We start from the raw sequence: 19,078 nt of genomic DNA, 5'->3' as shown, positions 1-19,078 counted from the left end.
TGTTAAATAGTAATTCAGCATGGGCGTAGCCACGGTGGGGCTGGGTGGGGCGCTTACCCTGGCTTTGATCTGGTAGGTACTAATTGTGAAGGGGAGTGGGCGTGGGCGTGGGATTGGGACTGAACGTGGCATATGGCGTGGGAGTGCGAGTGGGCGCGGGAGTGGGAGCATGAAAATAAAAATGATTTTTTATTGTTGCCCCACCCTGAGCCCATGGTCATAGGTCCCATAGTCACTATTCCACGCGAACGAAGTCGCGGGGACAGCTAGTAGACAAATATAATCAGAAAGCTAAGCTCAACCATAAAAGATAGACATTTATGATGTCGGGAGATATTTTTTATATAATATGGAGAACATTTCTTTCATACTTGATTTCTGTGTAGCTTTAACCATTAAGATACACGCATTAAGAACGCACACGCGACGAAAGCTTAAAGTGGAGTTGCTGCTCTGCTCACGAATATGAAAAATAATTGTACCAAGTTTCGTTTAAATCCGTCGAGTAGTTTTTGTTTCTATAACGGTTATACAGACAGACAGACGGACAAACATTTTTGACGTCGATGTCGATCTCTAATCACCTCGTGATAGTTATTTAGGAAATATATTTCATGTGCAGAATTGACCTCTACAGATTTAATATAAGTAGGTATACATATATTTAGATTCCAATTTCCATGTAACGTTAAATTCGACTATATAATAACTAACAGACAACGCAGGTTACTCTCGTTTCCGTAAGTTGAGGCGGCTACATATTCGGTCCTAATAACATGACTTTTTGTGAACGAAACGACAGCGCGGTTTAATTCGATGGCAACACCATCAGAAAAAAGGAAATATTTTTAACTTTGAAAAAATATTATGATTTACACTATTAATACTATTTTAACATTAACACAAAATATAAGACTATGAGTGTGTAAAAATAAATCCAGCTAGTTTCACATCACACTTATGTTTATAATTAGGTATACGACATGAAAATATATTAATTACCAAGCAATAATCATACAGATAAATACTGAACAAAAGTATTAACAGTCAAAGTATATTTTTACTAACAACATGTAAATGATGAAGGAATAATAATTATCAACGAACTAACCTTTTGAGTCCCGCCTCGTGATCGAATTATTAAAACACGAAGATTTTTAAAAATGTAACCAATGAACACAATCAATATTAGATTAACTGTAATGGTGTCTAGTTTGACTTAAAATAATATACATCTACCCTCACTTTTAAAAATGTAGTATATTCACACGAATTATATAAGCGCACCTTATAGGGAAGGGAAGATTTATTATGGGTTAAAGAGTTAAATAAATAATAACATAATTATATTTAAATTATTAATTTTTAACATTGTGTCCAGTAGTGTTAACATGTAAATTGATTTGATTTTTACGAAATCTCATAGATGGCGCTGAATCAAATTTGTCTTTATAGTACTAAGATTCATTAAACAGTTTCTCTGCCCAAATTACGTAAATGACGTAGTTTTTATAGTGTAAAGCTAGATAATAGCATGGCTTACTCAAAAACAACATTTAAACATGAGTCTTTAGATTGTACGCTGTCGTAGTTCACGGAATACGTAAGAAAAGTAAAGGTTCACAGCTCCTCCCCCGGAGGTGATAGCATGATAATATGTTTAAAAAAACCTCACACGACCTGTTAGTAATATTCATGCAAAATTTGAAGTCAATCTATGCAGTACTTTTCGAGATTAGCTCGGACAAACATACAGACAAACAGACAAACAGACAAACAGACAAACAGACAAAAATTCTAAAAACTATATTTTTGGCTTCTATATCGATTATAGATCATGGATTATGTATTCTTTTAAAAAAATATTCAATGTACAGTTTTGACTTTCCTACGATTTTATTATATGTATAGATGCATATTTAAAGCGTTTGCAATATACATTTATTATTTAAGTTATTTATTCTTTAAAACTATCAGGAAATAGAATAAACTATGCACATACCATATAATATTTTGGATTTTTTTCAACTAGCGTAAATATGCGTAAATAATAAAATTGCAAATTAAATAATAACAATATTAAGACTATTTTATAAAATAACTAGCTTACTAACTACGAGTATTTTAAAAATAGTTATTTAACACAAGCGTGTTCGTTTGAAAAAATTAGTATCACAGAACAAAGTCCGTTCAAAGCGTAAAATTAAAAATACACTATGAAATTAAACAGAGACAAAGTGCTAAGTTTTTCTTTTACCAATGAAGGACAAAGAGAAGTTTTAACGATGTAGTTACTGTAACTTCTACGAGAGATCCCATTTTAATTAGTATCGCTGAAATTAATTCAGAATTGTCATTGGCAGAGACCAAAAAGTACTGTTTTATGCAAGTTTTATGATTATATTTCTGCAGTGTTTTAAAAAATATGCATTATTTTTTGTCTTCAAAAGATCAGTAAATTTCAGTTCGTTTATATTATTTTTGTCGACACATTTTTGTTGTTATTAAATTAGACTGCGTAAAAGTTAACTAATGATGAAGTTATTTTTACATCTATACTAATAAGGGCCGATTTTTCAATGCTTGGATAAAACTTATCCGTCCAATAAAGTATTACACGATAATATTAAAATCACGTAAACTGTCAAATACAGGCAAATAGAATACGTTTTTAAAATGCTAGTTTTATATAATACTAGCTGCTCCGCGCGGTTTCACCCCCGTGGCTCCACCCCTGTTGGTCGTAGCGTGATGATATATAGCCTATAACCTTCCTCGATAAATGGGCTATCTAACACCGAAAGAATTTTTCAAATCGGACCAGTAGTTCCCGAGATTAGCGCGTTCAAACAAACAAACAAAAAAACTCTTCAGCTTTATAATATTAGTATAGATTATTCGACGAATAAGTTTTAACCAAGGATTAAATATCAGCCCTAAGTAAATAAAATTCAAGTTTATTATATTAAAGTATCTTAGTTCACTAGTTGAAAAAAAGTACACTAGTAAGTTAAAACAGACACAAAAATATTAATACAATAGGTATATAATATCTAAAAGTAAGAATCTCAACCGTATCTCGAAGTTAACACTTTTCGGACAGTTTTGAACAATATTTTTAGACAACTAAAAAAGGAATCACTAGACCGCAAAACTGCTTAGACTGAAAACTTGTAAGGCTTGACCATCGCCCGCGGCGTTGTCTGCAATTTAACCCTATGTCCCGAGGGAGAATCACTATAAAATGCATTGTTTGCACGCCATTCCGCAAACTTTGATAAATTAGTATTATAACTATGTTAGAAGACGTTAACACCTAATAGTCAGGGTTTCCTATAGAGACTACATATGTGTTGGATCACTAGCCTGCTTGGAAGTATCGAATTGTATATATATATATATATATATATATATATATATATATATATATATATAAAATAATCTTTTAGTTAAAAGTGGTTTAAATTGAAGGAAAGGTTTTACACCATTGTAAACTACTGGATTTAATATTCTTTTTTGTTTAATCAATGCAACATATTCACGACGAATCGGATCATATTGGAAACATAAGCTTTCGCTTACTTACATGTTAAAAAATGGTTTTTATTTCAGACATTTAGCCTGATGCCTTCAAAACTAGAACTCATATTATCTTCAAGCCATAACTATACCAGCTTCATACATACTCTCAAAACCTAAACCCCAATTACAAGTAATCAATTACAATGAAGTACATTCAATAATCACGGGGATTTAGTAATCCCAATTATGTCTAGACGAGAAGAGGAATGTTAAACAAGGGTTCCTTACGTCTTGCAGACGGGCAACGCCCGGGCTCCATTCATAGTTGAAAGGCTTGCGTGTATTGATAAAATTCTACGTTATTAAGGATATTGTCTGTGTTTAGATGATTTCGAAGTGTAAATATTTGTTTTTCTCCGATGAATATTTTAAAAAATTAAAAAATAGTTAAAAAATATCATGAGGTGGGATTCAAACCCACGCCTTCTGCTTAGTGTGGCAATGACTAGACCTACGAACTTATCACAGTAAATGAAATTCTTCCACTCTTTAAGACTTAGGTCCTATAGGGAAACTGGATTTATTATTTTCAGTGTAGAAGTAAAATCTGACTATGTCCCTGTATATTTGACTCATATCGTTAAAAAAACTGAACGCCTTGACGCTTTCTTAAGGAAGCAATACGTCAATCTAAAACCAACGAGGCTTCATTCTATAAGACGGTAGTCAAAGGCTCTTGGGTGGCTCCAGAACTTTGATATAAGGATACTGACTTAATAGGATTAAGAAATGGAAGCCAACTTCATAGGTTCAAAGGTCGAATCTGAAACTAGAATATTATTATTAAACGCACTTAATTTCTATTGTTACTTTGAAACAGTCACATACTAAAATCTCTATTATTATATTAATTTTGTTGCTATTAAAATATTTCTATGAAATATATATCGAACTACTTAGAAATTACATAAAGCATAAAATAACTATTTGTTTAAAATTAATAATGAAAACGGTAGATTTTTTGTTACACAGTATACGCATAGCTCTACCAGCAATAAAGCTTACCCGGCTTTAATTGCCTATTTACCGTATAAAATAAAACATACTAACAAAATATTAAAAGCGCAGTAAAAGAAGAATTTCCCCATTAAATTTTCTCTTGGGCGAAAATCACAGGGCAATGATTTGTAACATCGCCGGTGTAATATCCGTCAGGAGCCCCTACTATGAGTAACTCGAATTAGTTTAAAATATTCACAAATTAAGATCGAGCATAAAATTATACCTTTGGTGTGAGGAAAATGAGCACTATGTGATAAAAACAAACACACCGCACTGAAAATTTAAATACTGGAAGTGAGTTTTATTTAGGTACTATCTGTAAGGACATATAGGAATACGAGTTATAGAGTCGATCGTGAAAATCTCATCATATAAATATGTATGACTTCTCATTGGAACTAAAACAACAAACTTTAGTCTTTATAACAAGAACAATGGAACAAGAAAACAAGAATCGATAACATCAATGTAGTTTTATAACAGGTTTTTTTAATCTATACTCTGTATAAATTTCAGGATAATTTAAGTGAAAACCTATAGTAAAGGTCTGAACAGATCGTACATCGTTTCGAATGAGAGCGTCTAATATTTTTATTTGAGCGTCAATACCGGTGAGGTAGACAATTTATGATGCTATACCTGTGTATCTTGTACTTTGCCCAACCAATTTATACGGAAATTGAGTGATAATAACCTATTGTTATTTTGATAGAAGAATAAACAAAAATAATGTAACCATTATTTTTATAAAATTAATTTAAACAAGATGGTAATGATTTCTTGATCGTGTAGGCTCGCCAGACTATTTTCTAATTTTCTATTCATAAGAACCTCAATAGGTAAAAGTTGGTTTTAAGAAAGTCGATTGAAAATACAGACTTCCTTTAATATTTGTGTAAAAATACATTTTTATTAACATTATGACAGGACACATGAAACTGTGTTAAAACTTTAGAATTAGTAAATTCATCATTTAACTATTTATTTAATTGAAATGTCAATACAATAAGGTTCAGAATCTCCAAAAAATAAATCGCGACTAAGATGCAAATAAAAAAGTACCTTCAAAGAGGCCCATAAAGTAAAGTATAGCAAAGACGTACCAAAATAAAAACGGCCATTTGTAAGAAGTTTTTCAAATATCCTTCAGTGCTTGAAAAACCTACATTGTGAAGATATTAGAGGGTAAACAGGATGTCTCCGAGCAGATGTTAAGGGTATGTGAAGGGGATGGAACTTTGTGATCCTTTAAGTTTCGTTATAATTTTAATGTTTTATACAATTCTTTTGGAACGGTTTTCATTTAATATTCGGTATTTGTTTTAATAAAATTTATAAAAGACTAGCGGTCCGCCCCGGCTTCGCCCGTGGTACATATTTACGTTTTCTCTACATAAGAACCATCCAACCCGAAATTTTGTGGGTAATTTGTAACAGGATATATTCTTAAGATACTATAACGTTTTATATTAGAGAATCTTAACATAAAATATTATAGTATCTTCACCGTGTGTGACGCGCCTTATTCATCAAAATTTCCACTTATCCTGAAAATGGCCAATAAAACCCGTTTATGAAATGTAATCTATTTAATTTCCAGAGATCTTCCTTGTGCCATCACGCATACTGCCAACTCACGTAACATTTAAAATTCGTTTGTCCCATTCAGTCCACGTAAGCGAATGCAAATTCAAAACAATGCATGTAATCATTCTCCGGGGTTTGCTAAAAAAAGCTATAAAGCTGCCATAAAATTTCCATTACGGAGCGACCGCGCGAGAACTAACGTGGACTTAGAGAATTTTGAAATTGAAAGAAGTGTTAGAAAATTTACAATCTTCTTAAAATAAGGTAAAGAATGACAGGAAGAGACAAAGAAGCAAGTAGTAAGTATTTAACTCAAGTGTTGTCTTTACGACTGTTATTTCTATTTTGTTTCAGGAAATACCTACAACAGATCCTAGCCTATACTGAGAATATACTGATTGTTCAAATATGGCCGACTCTTTAACCTCTTACAGTGCTGGACACACGTTTAGCAACAAAGTACTGCAATCTTCACCAGCTTAATGAGAGAGAGAGACAATGGCGATTTAAACGAAATATTGGATCCAAACCATTAAAAATCTAATAGAGTTATTATTCCAACAGCCTACCTAAGAATCCTTTTCTTTTTGCTGCGCTATCCAGTCTTCTATATATCTACGTGAACGGTCGCTTGGCTCCTTGTCAAAGGTTAAAAATGTCGACATAAATTATAAACAGAAGAAATTGGAATGGTAAATAAACGTTATATTGATGGCTGGCTATTTCTGCACCCCTGTTCTGGCATGTTCGGATGATGTATGACCGCCGTGAATTATGTTACTAGGCATGTAATTGGGTGTGAAATGAAATTCGTACTCATGGTATGTTTGGGCTTATTTGGATAGCATTTTTTGGAGTGGATTTTTGGGAATAAAGTAGCAAACGATGAAACAAGTAACGTAACAAGGTGAAATATACAACAGTTAAATATTTCAGTTTTCAGTATATTTGAATTAAAATTAATCTTAATTAGGACCGCATATTAATGAACACCTGTAAGGTGTATCATGCTCATCTTTAAACACGATGGATGTATTATTAGACTTCTACAAACAATTTCACTTACATCCTAAGATAAAATACCAGTCAAAGCAGCCAAAACTAGGACACTTTATCGTCCAAGCAATCAAAGATCACTAAACGGCGTTTACCAGTCAGCAGTCTAGCTCATTATAAAACAAGCAAAAGAAGCAATCGGGGAAAGCATTCAATATTCATAACATCAGTGAGGAAATTGGGTGGGGCCAATGAAAAAGCAATTTGCGAAGATTCGATCGGTATAAAACTCTTGCAGGAGAATAGTAAAACTGAGTTTAATGTTACTGTCGCGCCATTAAACGGCTCCCATAAAACGCCACTTATTGTCCCATGAATATTTTACGTAACTTGTTTTCTGTATTTACTTGTCCCCATGATCTGTGGAAATAGAAAAGGTTTTAATTTGTTTTAAACAGTCCTCCTATTTCCAAGAGTTCTTATGAGTTTAAAATATAGAGTCATTAATTGTTACACATTTTTGAAACTACATTTTTATGTAAATGACTGAAGACTAGGCTGCTTTTCCGACAATAATGTGCGAGGATGTGTAACGAGGATTCTGTTCGTAAATAACCAATAGTATCGCATCAAACACTAAACGCTTAAAACTTCACACTGAATATACCATAAATGTAGGTATTTATTAAGGTGTACATGTGACATAAAACAGAATATTACATATTACAACGCGTGTAAACTCCAAACTAATAATATTCTCTATATTTACTGTAACGTGATATCAAAGATCAAAGGCATTTACGGAATACGGAATATTCTTGTAATAAACAGAAAATTTACTCAAATTACTTGAATTCCAAATATTGTACACGTTCCTACAATAATATTATACAGGGTGTCCCACTATTGGTATACTAAGCGCGAAGAGACTTGTAGTTTTGCATACACTGATCACGTAAAAAATACTTAAACAAAAAAATTACGTCAAAAATGTTTTGCTAAATTTTTCCTGAAAATCCATGTTTTCTTCTCTAGCTTCGCGCAGCCGGCATATACCGCTTCTCTAATGTGAGCATTTTGTCTATGAAAACATAATATTAAACGATAGCTCATGTGCTGGTGACAAAGTTGGGCGGGTTGCTTGTTATGGGTGTACACATAGAGTTTTAAGAATTCATCTACTTGAAAAAAAAATGCGTCTGGAATTTTTTAAGTATTTTTTACTTACTTAGCGTATGCAAATCTATAACCTCCTTTGGGCTTAGTATACCAACAGTGGGACACCCTGTATAAGTAATAACAGACACAACTCCAAAGTTATTATTATTAGGTAGCAGCTTTTAATGATATAATATAAGTAACAGACACAAATCTAAAGTTGTTATTATAAAGTGGCAGGATTTTAAAAGTTAAACTTTATAATATGTTATATGGCATTGATCTATTTTTGAACGAAGAAATGGAAAACCTTCCAGGTATATTTTAATTGGGAAGTCAGTTACTAACTTACATAAACCTATGTGGCAAGATCGTTCTGATAAAGAATATAACATAAAATAAGAATGTAACCGAACATAATTCTATCATCAAAATTATTGAAAAAAATATGTACATCTTCGAATAACTACAGGCACATTTCGAGAAGTAATCCAAAACGTCTACTGATTTTACACTACTGTATACACCTGAATACTTACATGACAGTTGAAATGAACTAAGTTTCATGTTCCCAAACAAGCAAATGAGTAAAAGGTTGCCATTGGCAACTGGTCGCCTCATTTACCCAGTATTTCATTTCAGTCTGAAACACTTGACGAGGGCTGGAGTGACCCTACACAAAACCACGATACAACAACACTATGCCATTACAAAATCGACCCTAATTCTTTAGCAATAAAGTCCGTACTAACTGCAGTTCTAAATGTGTCAAACTACCTCCAAACATTTAAACACGTATTAATGCTCGTGCATTGTAATTTAAATTTTAACACTAATGCAATAGAGGTCGGTATCATCGATTGAATTTACAAGGGATTTAGATGACAAATATCGGCTATTTGTCTGAGATGTGAATAATTATTTAGCAATTTCTAATAGCTGTTGGTTATAGTTTATGTTTAGCAAACAAGTTTTTACGTGTCAAATAGTAAAAGTACGTGGTGTTTAACGCGAACCTTATTCATTTGTGCTTAAACTTTGTATGTATTTGCTTAGCAGAAAACAGATACATAAATAAATAAATAAATAAATTCAAGTTACAAAACCTGTTTGTTGAATTTACTAGGAGACGTGCCGTAGATTATAATTTATAGTTTGTTTCCTTATCTAACTTCTTCAGTAGTTACTATACTAACTTAAGAGTAGTGGTCAGCAATCGCTCCGTACTTCTGAAGTAAGTTCGAGTAGAGAATGTGAAATGCATTTGTCCTAAGCTTACATTGGAATACGAGTATGTCAGTATTTGTGTTTTAATAAAAAAAAAATGTATAGAAACATTTTTTACTAAACTGTAGATTTATACAGGAACGTAAACGTATATATTTGAAGATAACTATAATAAACAGGTCCATAATGGAAATTCAATTTTCACAGGTGACGTATTTTCTACAATAAATCAGTACATACAGTCAAAGGTAATCACTTGGAAACTGTACTCCATTCAGCAAGCTGAAATTTTACAAAAAAGAGACCCAGGGATACGTCCGACTGATTTATAATGACCTACGCAATCTGCAAAATATGGACCCTTTTTTGTATAATTTGCAAGACATGCAGGAGCTGGTAGAGACCAAGATACATTGGTGGAGGGTGACAACTCTGCCCATTGAACCATTATTTCCGCGTGATTTGACGTGTCATTGCCATACCGTGTATGGCAGATAAGGCTTAATACATCGGCTAAATAGAAATAATGGGAAACAGATTTTGTACCGCACGATAGATTAGAGACGTATCAAGAAAGACGAATGAGATAAGCGCCATGCGGGCGGTCACGTGGGTTTCTTGTTAAAAGTATCAGTGCTATCAATTGAAAAGGATTTGGACGTAAAACCTTTAGCTGTATTGTATATAAGTAGATTTCAATCCAATCGTAGCAAACAAAAAATGAATATTTGCTTATTATTATATTATTGATGTACAGTGTACACATTTCTTGAGATCCTTAAGGCTGCAGTCTAGCAAAATTGCGTTTTCAACAAGTTATTTGACAATTTTTTCCCGGCTAATGAAATGATAAACTGAATTTTTTTTTCTTGTTTATCAATTAGTGTTATATACGCAATGCGCGTGAATTTTTTCACATTTGTAAAGTTACTTTATTTTACCTTAATCAGGCCTTCAAGATAAGTCTCTTTCCCCCAAAGACATTTCGAGCTAAGTTTGTGCACTCACTACGTTGCAACCGATTACAATTTACACAATCTGATCAGCGCATTATTATCTTTATATAGTCGTTATTAAAAACTGCTGAATACAATTGCCGAAAAACTTATGATTTTCTTAATTAGAACGTTATAAATTCATTAAATTTCCCATTTTTTGCCTTACAAAATCTATTGATAAATACTGCTAAAAGCTATTTTTTCCATTAATTTATTCGAGTTGGTTGAAGACCAATGAGTATTAATCCTTTAAAAATTTTTTTTTTTGAATTTTGATAATTCTTTAAATATTAAAAAAATATTTAAAATAATTAGGAAAAATCCTAGCTAATTTCTTTAGTCGCGCTCCTTGGGCCGGAGCGTTCTGACGTGTGCTCTACGCTCGATTTTCCTTCATACCGAAGTGAAAGTTGCTCTACTTCATTAAATTTAATATTTTTGTTAATTGATTATTTTTATCTTAGTTTTGTGCAAATATTCGTATTTTTAAACATTTGATTTCGATATCACTACATAGTATAAAACAAAGTCGCTTTCCCTGTCCTTTCCTACGCAACGGATTTTGATGCGGTTTTTTTTAATAGATAGTGATTCAAGAGGAAGGTTTATATGTATAATAACATCCATTAAATAGTGAAGAAGTACTGTTATTTTTGAGGTTTCTAATGTGATGTCGTTAAAAATTACATTTTTTCCGCTTACATTGCAAACGCAGGCTGAACCATACGAGTTTTATCAAAATAATGTACTAAGTATTATACACATTGAAAAGGTCTACAGAAAAGTCCGCGATGGTATATGTCTATCTCTTATGGATAACCCACAATAACTTTTTTTTGTCATTTACTTTTTACGACAAATAATGGCTAATTTTCAAAGCGATTTTAACCAATACAGCATTAATCCTTAACCAATTAAATACCTTGAATACATTGTTCATTTAATATAGATCTATACGGCGCTTTACACCGTATGATTTAAGTGAATATTTTCGAAGATATTACAGATTTAAAAATTGCGGGACGTAGCGTTTGCTGCGGTACCGGCCAGCCGCCCGGCTATCTATTTTATACCCGTGCGAAGCCGGGAGCGGGCCGCTATGTTTTTATATACAACGTTCACAGTTTTTCTGTAGTGTATTTAGTATCAGCATTGCACCCGTGCGAAGCCGGGGCGGGTCGCTAGTGGAAAATAAACGAAAAAGATACGCGTGTAACTATCTATTTGGTTTCATTAACTTTATGTTCGAAGATAATTTTTGAAAAAAAATTATCTTCGAACATATTATTTTAGGAAAAAAATATTATTTTAGGTATAACATATTATATTGAGTAATTAAGAAATACATAATAATGTCTAGATAATTGTTTATTTCAATAACGACCGTGTAGGTATGTTCATATAAACTGTCATGTATTACAAAATTTCATAGAATGAAATTGCTTTTAAAATCGGTTTAATAGTGTCTAAAACAATTAAACCATCGAAACTTGTGTAATAATACAGCATAACAAGCTCAATTAGAAACAGTTTGCTACATCCTTAAACAAAATAATAGTAGTAGCAATTATTATGTAATTGGACGTAAAAAATACTTCAATGGTTATAATTTTTTTATTATAAATTATTGGTAATTGCCTAAAATATAAACGAATAATATTAATAGGTAATTGTTTAGTTTCCAAATTTTGGATACTTAATATGATTTATGATAGATAGTACCTAGATACATGCAAATTCAGCTATACATGCGCTCAACATTCTTTTAGACAGAAAACAAAAATAAAAAAGCACAAATTATTTATTACAAAATACATATAGAACATTCATTAAATCCACTGTTGATTTATTGGCCTCTCCAATTTGTAACAAAATTCAATTTTAACAAAAATCGAGCCTCAGCTCCGTGTCAATTCCTTAAAAGAATCGTTCCCTAAACGAAAATCTATACCACACTTAGTTGATGCGATAACAGCATAAATCTGCCACCTTCAGAAGTGCTGAATCACGTTAATAAATTTCAGGAAACCGAATGACACCCCTCTTTGACGCGTTCAACGGTGCAATAGAAATATTGAGGGGATCAAGCTTTTCCGATAAAACTCCCCCTGTCCGGAGCGTCGATTATTGAGAGCGCTTTATGTGTGATTTGTTCTCTGTCAAATATGTATTTTAATTTAAAGTTGCAACTTTTTGGCGCACTGCTATGACAAGTAATGTTATTTATTGTTTTCATTTGAGCAGACGTCGATTTCAATAAGACGTCCCATAATTATAAGTCTTGGGATAAACTCAGAGGAAAATGAAATGTCCTTAAAAATAATCCAATTTTATACTTTTTTTATAACGTACACATGTGTGATATATACCTTTTTCTATAATAACATATAAAAACCAAGCCTCTATAATAATTTTTTCTAACATTTTAAGATCTTTTAGATTCATTTCATAGAAGTAGGTACTCTATTGAACATGATGCAAGTTCTTAACTCTTATTAAAAGTTGCACATTCAATTCCAAATTATACATTTTTAACGTAAATATCAACAACATCTGTTACCTGTGCAGCGGAAATAAACTTATCACTAAATTGTGGTTTTATATCAATACACATTTTCTTCAAAGATACGTTGAAATTCAGGAACAATACTTGGCACGATTTCTTTTCTAAATCGCTGACTACAGACATTAGATTGGCAGCGACAGTTGAATCCATGTTTTTAAGATTCGTACCATCAATAATTATGATAGAATCCGATAATATTTCATTGGAAGCACGAAGCACTGTTCTTCTAATGTGCTCAGCAGCACAATACGATATGCTATCATTTAAAGGCACAACAATCAAATCAGCCTTTTCTGCCTTCAAAACATTTACATCAACTGACGGCCGCGCTGTGCTGTACAAAAGAATTGCAGCATCAATTAATATACCAGTTACAATTCCATACTCGAGACCTAATGATAAGCATACGATAATAGTTGTTATCAACACAAAAAGTTCACGTTTGCTATTCACCCACAATCTTCGTAATATTGAGTAGTCAATCATGGAGAACATAGCTGTAATAATAAGTCCAGCCAATGATGCTTTAGGGATATAATAGAAAGTTGACGTTAGAGTCGTTAATGCTAATATAATAAGTAATCCTGTGAAAATTCCTCCAGCAGGAGTCTGTACGCCTGATGCGTGATTCAAAGCAGTTCTTGTAAAAGAGCCAGTTATAGGCATGCTTCTCATAAAGGAACCAAAAATGTTGCACAGACCAAGAGCAATCATTTCTTGAGTTGCGTCTACTTGCAGTCCACCAGAAAACGCTTTAGCTATTGCTACAGATTCTAAAATTGCAACTAATGGAAGTACAATCGCTTGTGGTCCAAGTACTTGAGCCATGTCAGCAAAACTATAAGTTTCGTTACCGACAACTGTGCTAAACGGTGGTAAACTTGGTTTAGGTAGCCCACTACCAATATTTCCAATAAGCACTAACGGTTCTTCATTACTCGAAATTTTAATTACGAACGCTACAATTATACCAAGGATGACGACTACAGCGTTTCTTCCCAACGACACAAACCATCTCAATCTTTCTATGATGTCACCAGACCGTGAGCAGCCCTGACCAAGACGTTTCAAAATCACTAGAATTATAATCGTTGAAAAACCGAGCACTGGGTCCCAAAGCGTGGCAGTTTTTATATTTTTCACAAAATTGTAAGCTGATTGTGCAAAGAAGTTTCCAGAAGGGCCAGTTAGGCCGAAAAGGGACTTCAACTGAGACGATGCTATTTGTAACGCTGCTGCTGTTGTGAATCCACTAATAACAGGCATTGATATAAATTCCACTAAAAATCCCAAGTTCAATACACCCATCGTTAGTTCCACTATTCCAGCTAAGAATGCCGCTAGTACAGCGAAATCAGCAGAGTATCCCGAAACATATTTTGCTACCATAGCAGCCATGATCGCAGTAGGTCCAACAGTAACATCTTTACAGCTTCCAAAGAACAGATATACGAAGCCTCCCATCAATCCAGCATATAGACCGTATTCAGGGGACAATCCGGCGACGACAGCATATGCAATTCCTTGAGGTATTGCTGTCAAACCAACAGTAATTCCAGCTATTATATCCTGAACGAGAGTTCCAGTAGTGTAGGAAGGAAGCCATTGTGTTATAGGTAGCAATTTCTTCGCTCTTTTCACAGTACAAACATTTCGGACTGACTTCTTAATATCATTAGCTGGAGTATCGTCTTCGTAAAAATTGTTTATCACGGTCATGGTTTTTGTTCCAGATCTCACAAGATACTGACTTTGTATCAGCGTACGTGTTATCGAACTGGGAAATATTGTTACTTAAACTGTCAATCCTAGAATGTCAAGATTGACGAAGATAAGTTTTACGCATCTGATTGTATTGTATGATGACGTATTTGCGAATAAAAATAGTAGAAAAGATTGTGGTATTGTGCTAAAAGTCACATTATAAACTACAGAACAGATGTTTTAATTCTGAATTTTAACAAAATTGAAGGTGAGCGAACGAAATGCGAACAAATTTAATCCAGAAGTTCAAGCTTTCTAAAATAATCACAGTTGTAGCATGCAAATGCACTTCATATTGAATAACAAAAATCAATATAATAATAAATAATAACATAAGTCTCTTGTTTCATAAAATTTTCAACTCGTCTCAAAAATTAGGGAAGATAACCTTAAAAGTCCACGCGCCTACCGCAATATGTCGTGATGGTATCGACGCTGTCTGTACCCAAGCGATAGGGTAGCGGGTTCGACCTCGGCTTGAACAGATAAGGGCTTGATGGAGACGTGCGTGACCACGCATATGCCGTCAACATTACCCAGAGCCAACTCCACATATTACTGCTACAGGAAATTAAACCCTATCACCACCATATTATAGAACACGATTTCGCTCAGCGCAGATATTGCCAACAATTTTATTTTCCCCTGATACACAATTTTCTATCTTATACCCATTGAATAAGATTGTTATGGTGTTTAAATGGAAGGGTTTGCAAAACTTATGTTGGAACCAAAATTTTGTTTGCGTCAGGTTGAGAAAACAAAATAAGTTTTCGTCTAAAGTATTCCTTGGACCCTTTGGTTAATATTCTTTAATCGGCGTGTTTAACATTTGTGTATTCTAAAATTGAAATAAAGCCCCTTGCATAAAATAATAATTAATAAAATATTTTTGTAAAATTTTAAATATACCTGGGCGGAATGAAATTTATACTTAACACATTTATAATCCCCACTTTTTAATTTAGTTTTTACTAATTTTAATATAATATATGACAATCACCTAAATTAACAATCAGTTTAGAAAAATATAAAAGTAAGGTTATATTTAGATGATATATTTTATTGAATAAAAATAACAAAGGGAAGATAAATTTCCAATTTGAATGATGTAGGTAACTGAATTGAATATAATATTATGTATGTATCTTAACGTGACAAAAAATTCACTTTCATAAAATATTTTTTCTTAGTATATTTAATAAGTAAGAAAATCATCCAATATAAGATAAAAGCTTTTGTTTTCCCATTAACTTTAGTACGCCTTAAAAGCTATGAAATTATGGAATTTATGAGACCATTAAATCCAAAACAGCGATAAAGATCTCAAAAAAGTTAATTACGTCGGGTACAAATCATCATTTCATTATTTAATGGGTGTCATAAATCATAGCCGTGACTTATGCAATAGTTTTAAATACACTCCCGTTAACAGTCATTAATTTATGGGGGTGGTCCTGATCAATCATGATTAGTTCTGGTTAAGTGGTTAGATACTGAGTCCAGTGTGGGTTCAATATTAACGATACTAGTTTTAAAAATTCTGTATTGAGCATTATAATTATATGAACATTAATAAATAATAAATAATAGATGATACTCTTATTTCGTTCATCGTGATTTTATAACAGTTATTACAAGATTTTAAAGATTGATTTTCGATAATAACCTAGTCTTTAATAATGATTGTTATTCGTAAAACGATTTGTAAAATTAAGTCGCTCCAATGTACTTCCAAATATTGGTGTAGTCAAATTCGCCTTCAAATTTCTATGTATGTTATATTTTATATATTAATAATAATTAGTGAGTTATACAAATAATTCAGATACAATTTTAACTATAATCACGTTATAACAATTATCAACATCATAACATTTAAATGTCAAAATTATACGAACACCGACCTTAACCCTCACATGCGATGGGTGTCACTAAGACCAGGGTATTAGCAACTAAGAGGCGGTATCTTATTTGATGTATGAAGGAATTAGAGCGCATTCAAAACTAAGCCTTATGTTTAATCTATTGCCCTGCGAATGTTGAAAGTTACATTTGACAAATAGGTTGGTAATATTAAGGTTCGTTTTGCATGGTTATCCAAAGATGTCACATTTTGATTGTACATACACTCGGTTAAATTTACAAAAACAGACTAAATAACAATTAACTGAACTTTCATACTTTAATTGTTAATTTAGCGAATCCTTCGACCATTTATAACAACATCAAGTTTTTTTATTGATTAAGTAGATAATAAATGATATAATATTTGTTTGTTATTAGTTGATAAAGAAGCTTAAATAATCTTCATTCCAATAAAAAAATCAGTATGGTGAAAGGCACAGTAACTAGACGAGGAACAACAAACGTAAATACAAATATTATTGACAAACACACGATACATGTCATGCATAATACATCATTGCTCAGATTATTAGATAAGTACAGTATTTACTACATGTTAGAACTTAGAAGTGAAGATTCCACTGTAGATTATATCGCGGGCCACTTGAAAATATTTCTATCAAATAATCTTCGATTAGCAATCACTGCGTCACTAGGAAATAACGTTTACGCAAATCCTTATCCAGATGTTCAAAAAAACTAATCTTATTTTACCTTCAGTCACGCGAAAACTTTAACCATTTCCCCATACCTGTAAACAAACAAGAAACTGAGTTATAGACAAAACAGCGATATTAAATACACTTACAAATAATCCTCTGGGATTTATTATAACTGCGAAACCCATATCTCATATTCGATTCATTAATCCTTCTACGGCAGACCGGTTAATTCGTTGGTCGGTAATAACTGGGTATCATGTAGTTAATACGGTGTTTGTTAGCGGTGGTGGGTCGGAAATACCCCCCGCGCTCGGGAAGGGTTAAGTCTGATGCTGAAATAAATATTTGTTTACTTGTTTCTCTATAATTATCTGTTAGAATGAAACAATATGTCTTGGGAATAAATTCAGATTTAATTAAGAATCCTTTTATTTCAAGTCAAATGTGATGGTAGAGTTTTAATTTATTTTTCAGTCATAGAACATTTTTATCTCATATTCATGATAAAAATATAGCTTTCAACTCACGGGTTCGCTTGCAAAAACTTCAATATTTTACACAACAGTCCTAACAAAATGGCTCAACTCTATATTTCATCTTCTAACTTGTTTTCAGGACAAAACGGAGCTTATTTCTTTATCAATATTAATAATTAATCAATATTAATCAATGATAGCATTAATTAAAATACGTTACATTTTAACAACGCATAATGTTTTTCTTACCACAATAAATGGTTATTGCAATCAATATTCTCAATACATATGCATAGATACAATCATGAAATGCTTTTATTACTGTAGACATTGCCTCAACTTTTTAGGAATCACGTATTCAGGAAGTCAATTTAAATATTTATTACACGAAGATTCGAGACAACACTTCATAAAATCCTTATAGACTATAGAGTAATCGTAAAATTTTTCATGTAAATAACTGATTTTATGAGATATAAACGACCCCTAGAATTTACGTCTGATACTGTTTAATCAAGTTTTTACGTTGTATGTGATTGCATGGTAACGGATTATATGTTCTTCCAAATATTGGTGTAGTCAAATTCGCCTTCAAATTTCTATGTATGTTATTTATATATGTATTAATAATAATTAGTGAATTATACAAATAATTCAGATACAATTTTAACTATATTCACGTTATAACAATTATCAACATCATAACATTAAATGTCAAAATTATACGAACACGACCTTAACCCTCACATGCGATGGGTGTCACTAAGACCAGGGTATTAGCAACTAAGAGGCGGTATCTTATTTGATGTATGAAGGAATTAGAGCGCATTCAAAACTAAGCCTTATGTTTAATCTATTGCCCTGCGAATGTTGAAAGTTACATTTGACAAATAGGTTGGTAATATTAAGGTTCGTTTTGCATAGTTATCCAAAGATATCACATTTTGATTGTACATACACTCGGTTAAATTTACAAAAACAGACTTAGAATTTTTTAAATAACAATTAACTGAACTTTCATACTTTAATTGTTAATTTAGCGAATCCTTCGACCATTTATAATAACATCAAGTTTTTTATTGATTAGATAATAAATGATATAATATTTGTTTGTTATTAATTGATAAAGAAGCTTAAATAATCTTCATTCCA

The 19,078-nt window shown here is 32.4% G+C and overlaps 2 protein-coding genes across 5 annotated transcripts in view; both read right to left on the bottom strand.

Moving 5' to 3' along the window:
• The window catches only part of LOC149905637 (uncharacterized), a 349,280-nt gene that overhangs the window by 162,069 nt on the left and 168,133 nt on the right, over window positions 1–19,078 (bottom strand). The window lies entirely within an intron of this gene.
• LOC149905642 (sodium-independent sulfate anion transporter) lies at window positions 13,072–14,835 on the bottom strand. Its single transcript, XM_090105205.1, has one exon. The coding sequence runs from the start codon at window positions 14,833–14,835 to the stop codon at window positions 13,072–13,074; it is 1,764 nt and encodes a 587-aa protein (XP_089961331.1).

The sequence above is a fragment of the Colias eurytheme genome, chromosome 9 (assembly GCF_061535395.1).
Source record: "Colias eurytheme isolate Ceu_HAF_F1 chromosome 9, ilColEury1 Martin Lab GWU primary, whole genome shotgun sequence".
Taxonomy (NCBI): Eukaryota; Metazoa; Arthropoda; class Insecta; order Lepidoptera; family Pieridae; genus Colias; species Colias eurytheme.
The sequence above is the reverse complement of the archived record's forward strand: the minus strand, read 5'-3'. Positions and strand labels throughout refer to the sequence as shown.

Excerpts from the sequence above, each read along its gene's own strand:
- LOC149905642 (XM_090105205.1), bottom strand. The coding sequence starts at position 14,835 with ATGACCGTGATAAACAATTTTTACGAAGACGATACTCCAGCTAATGAT.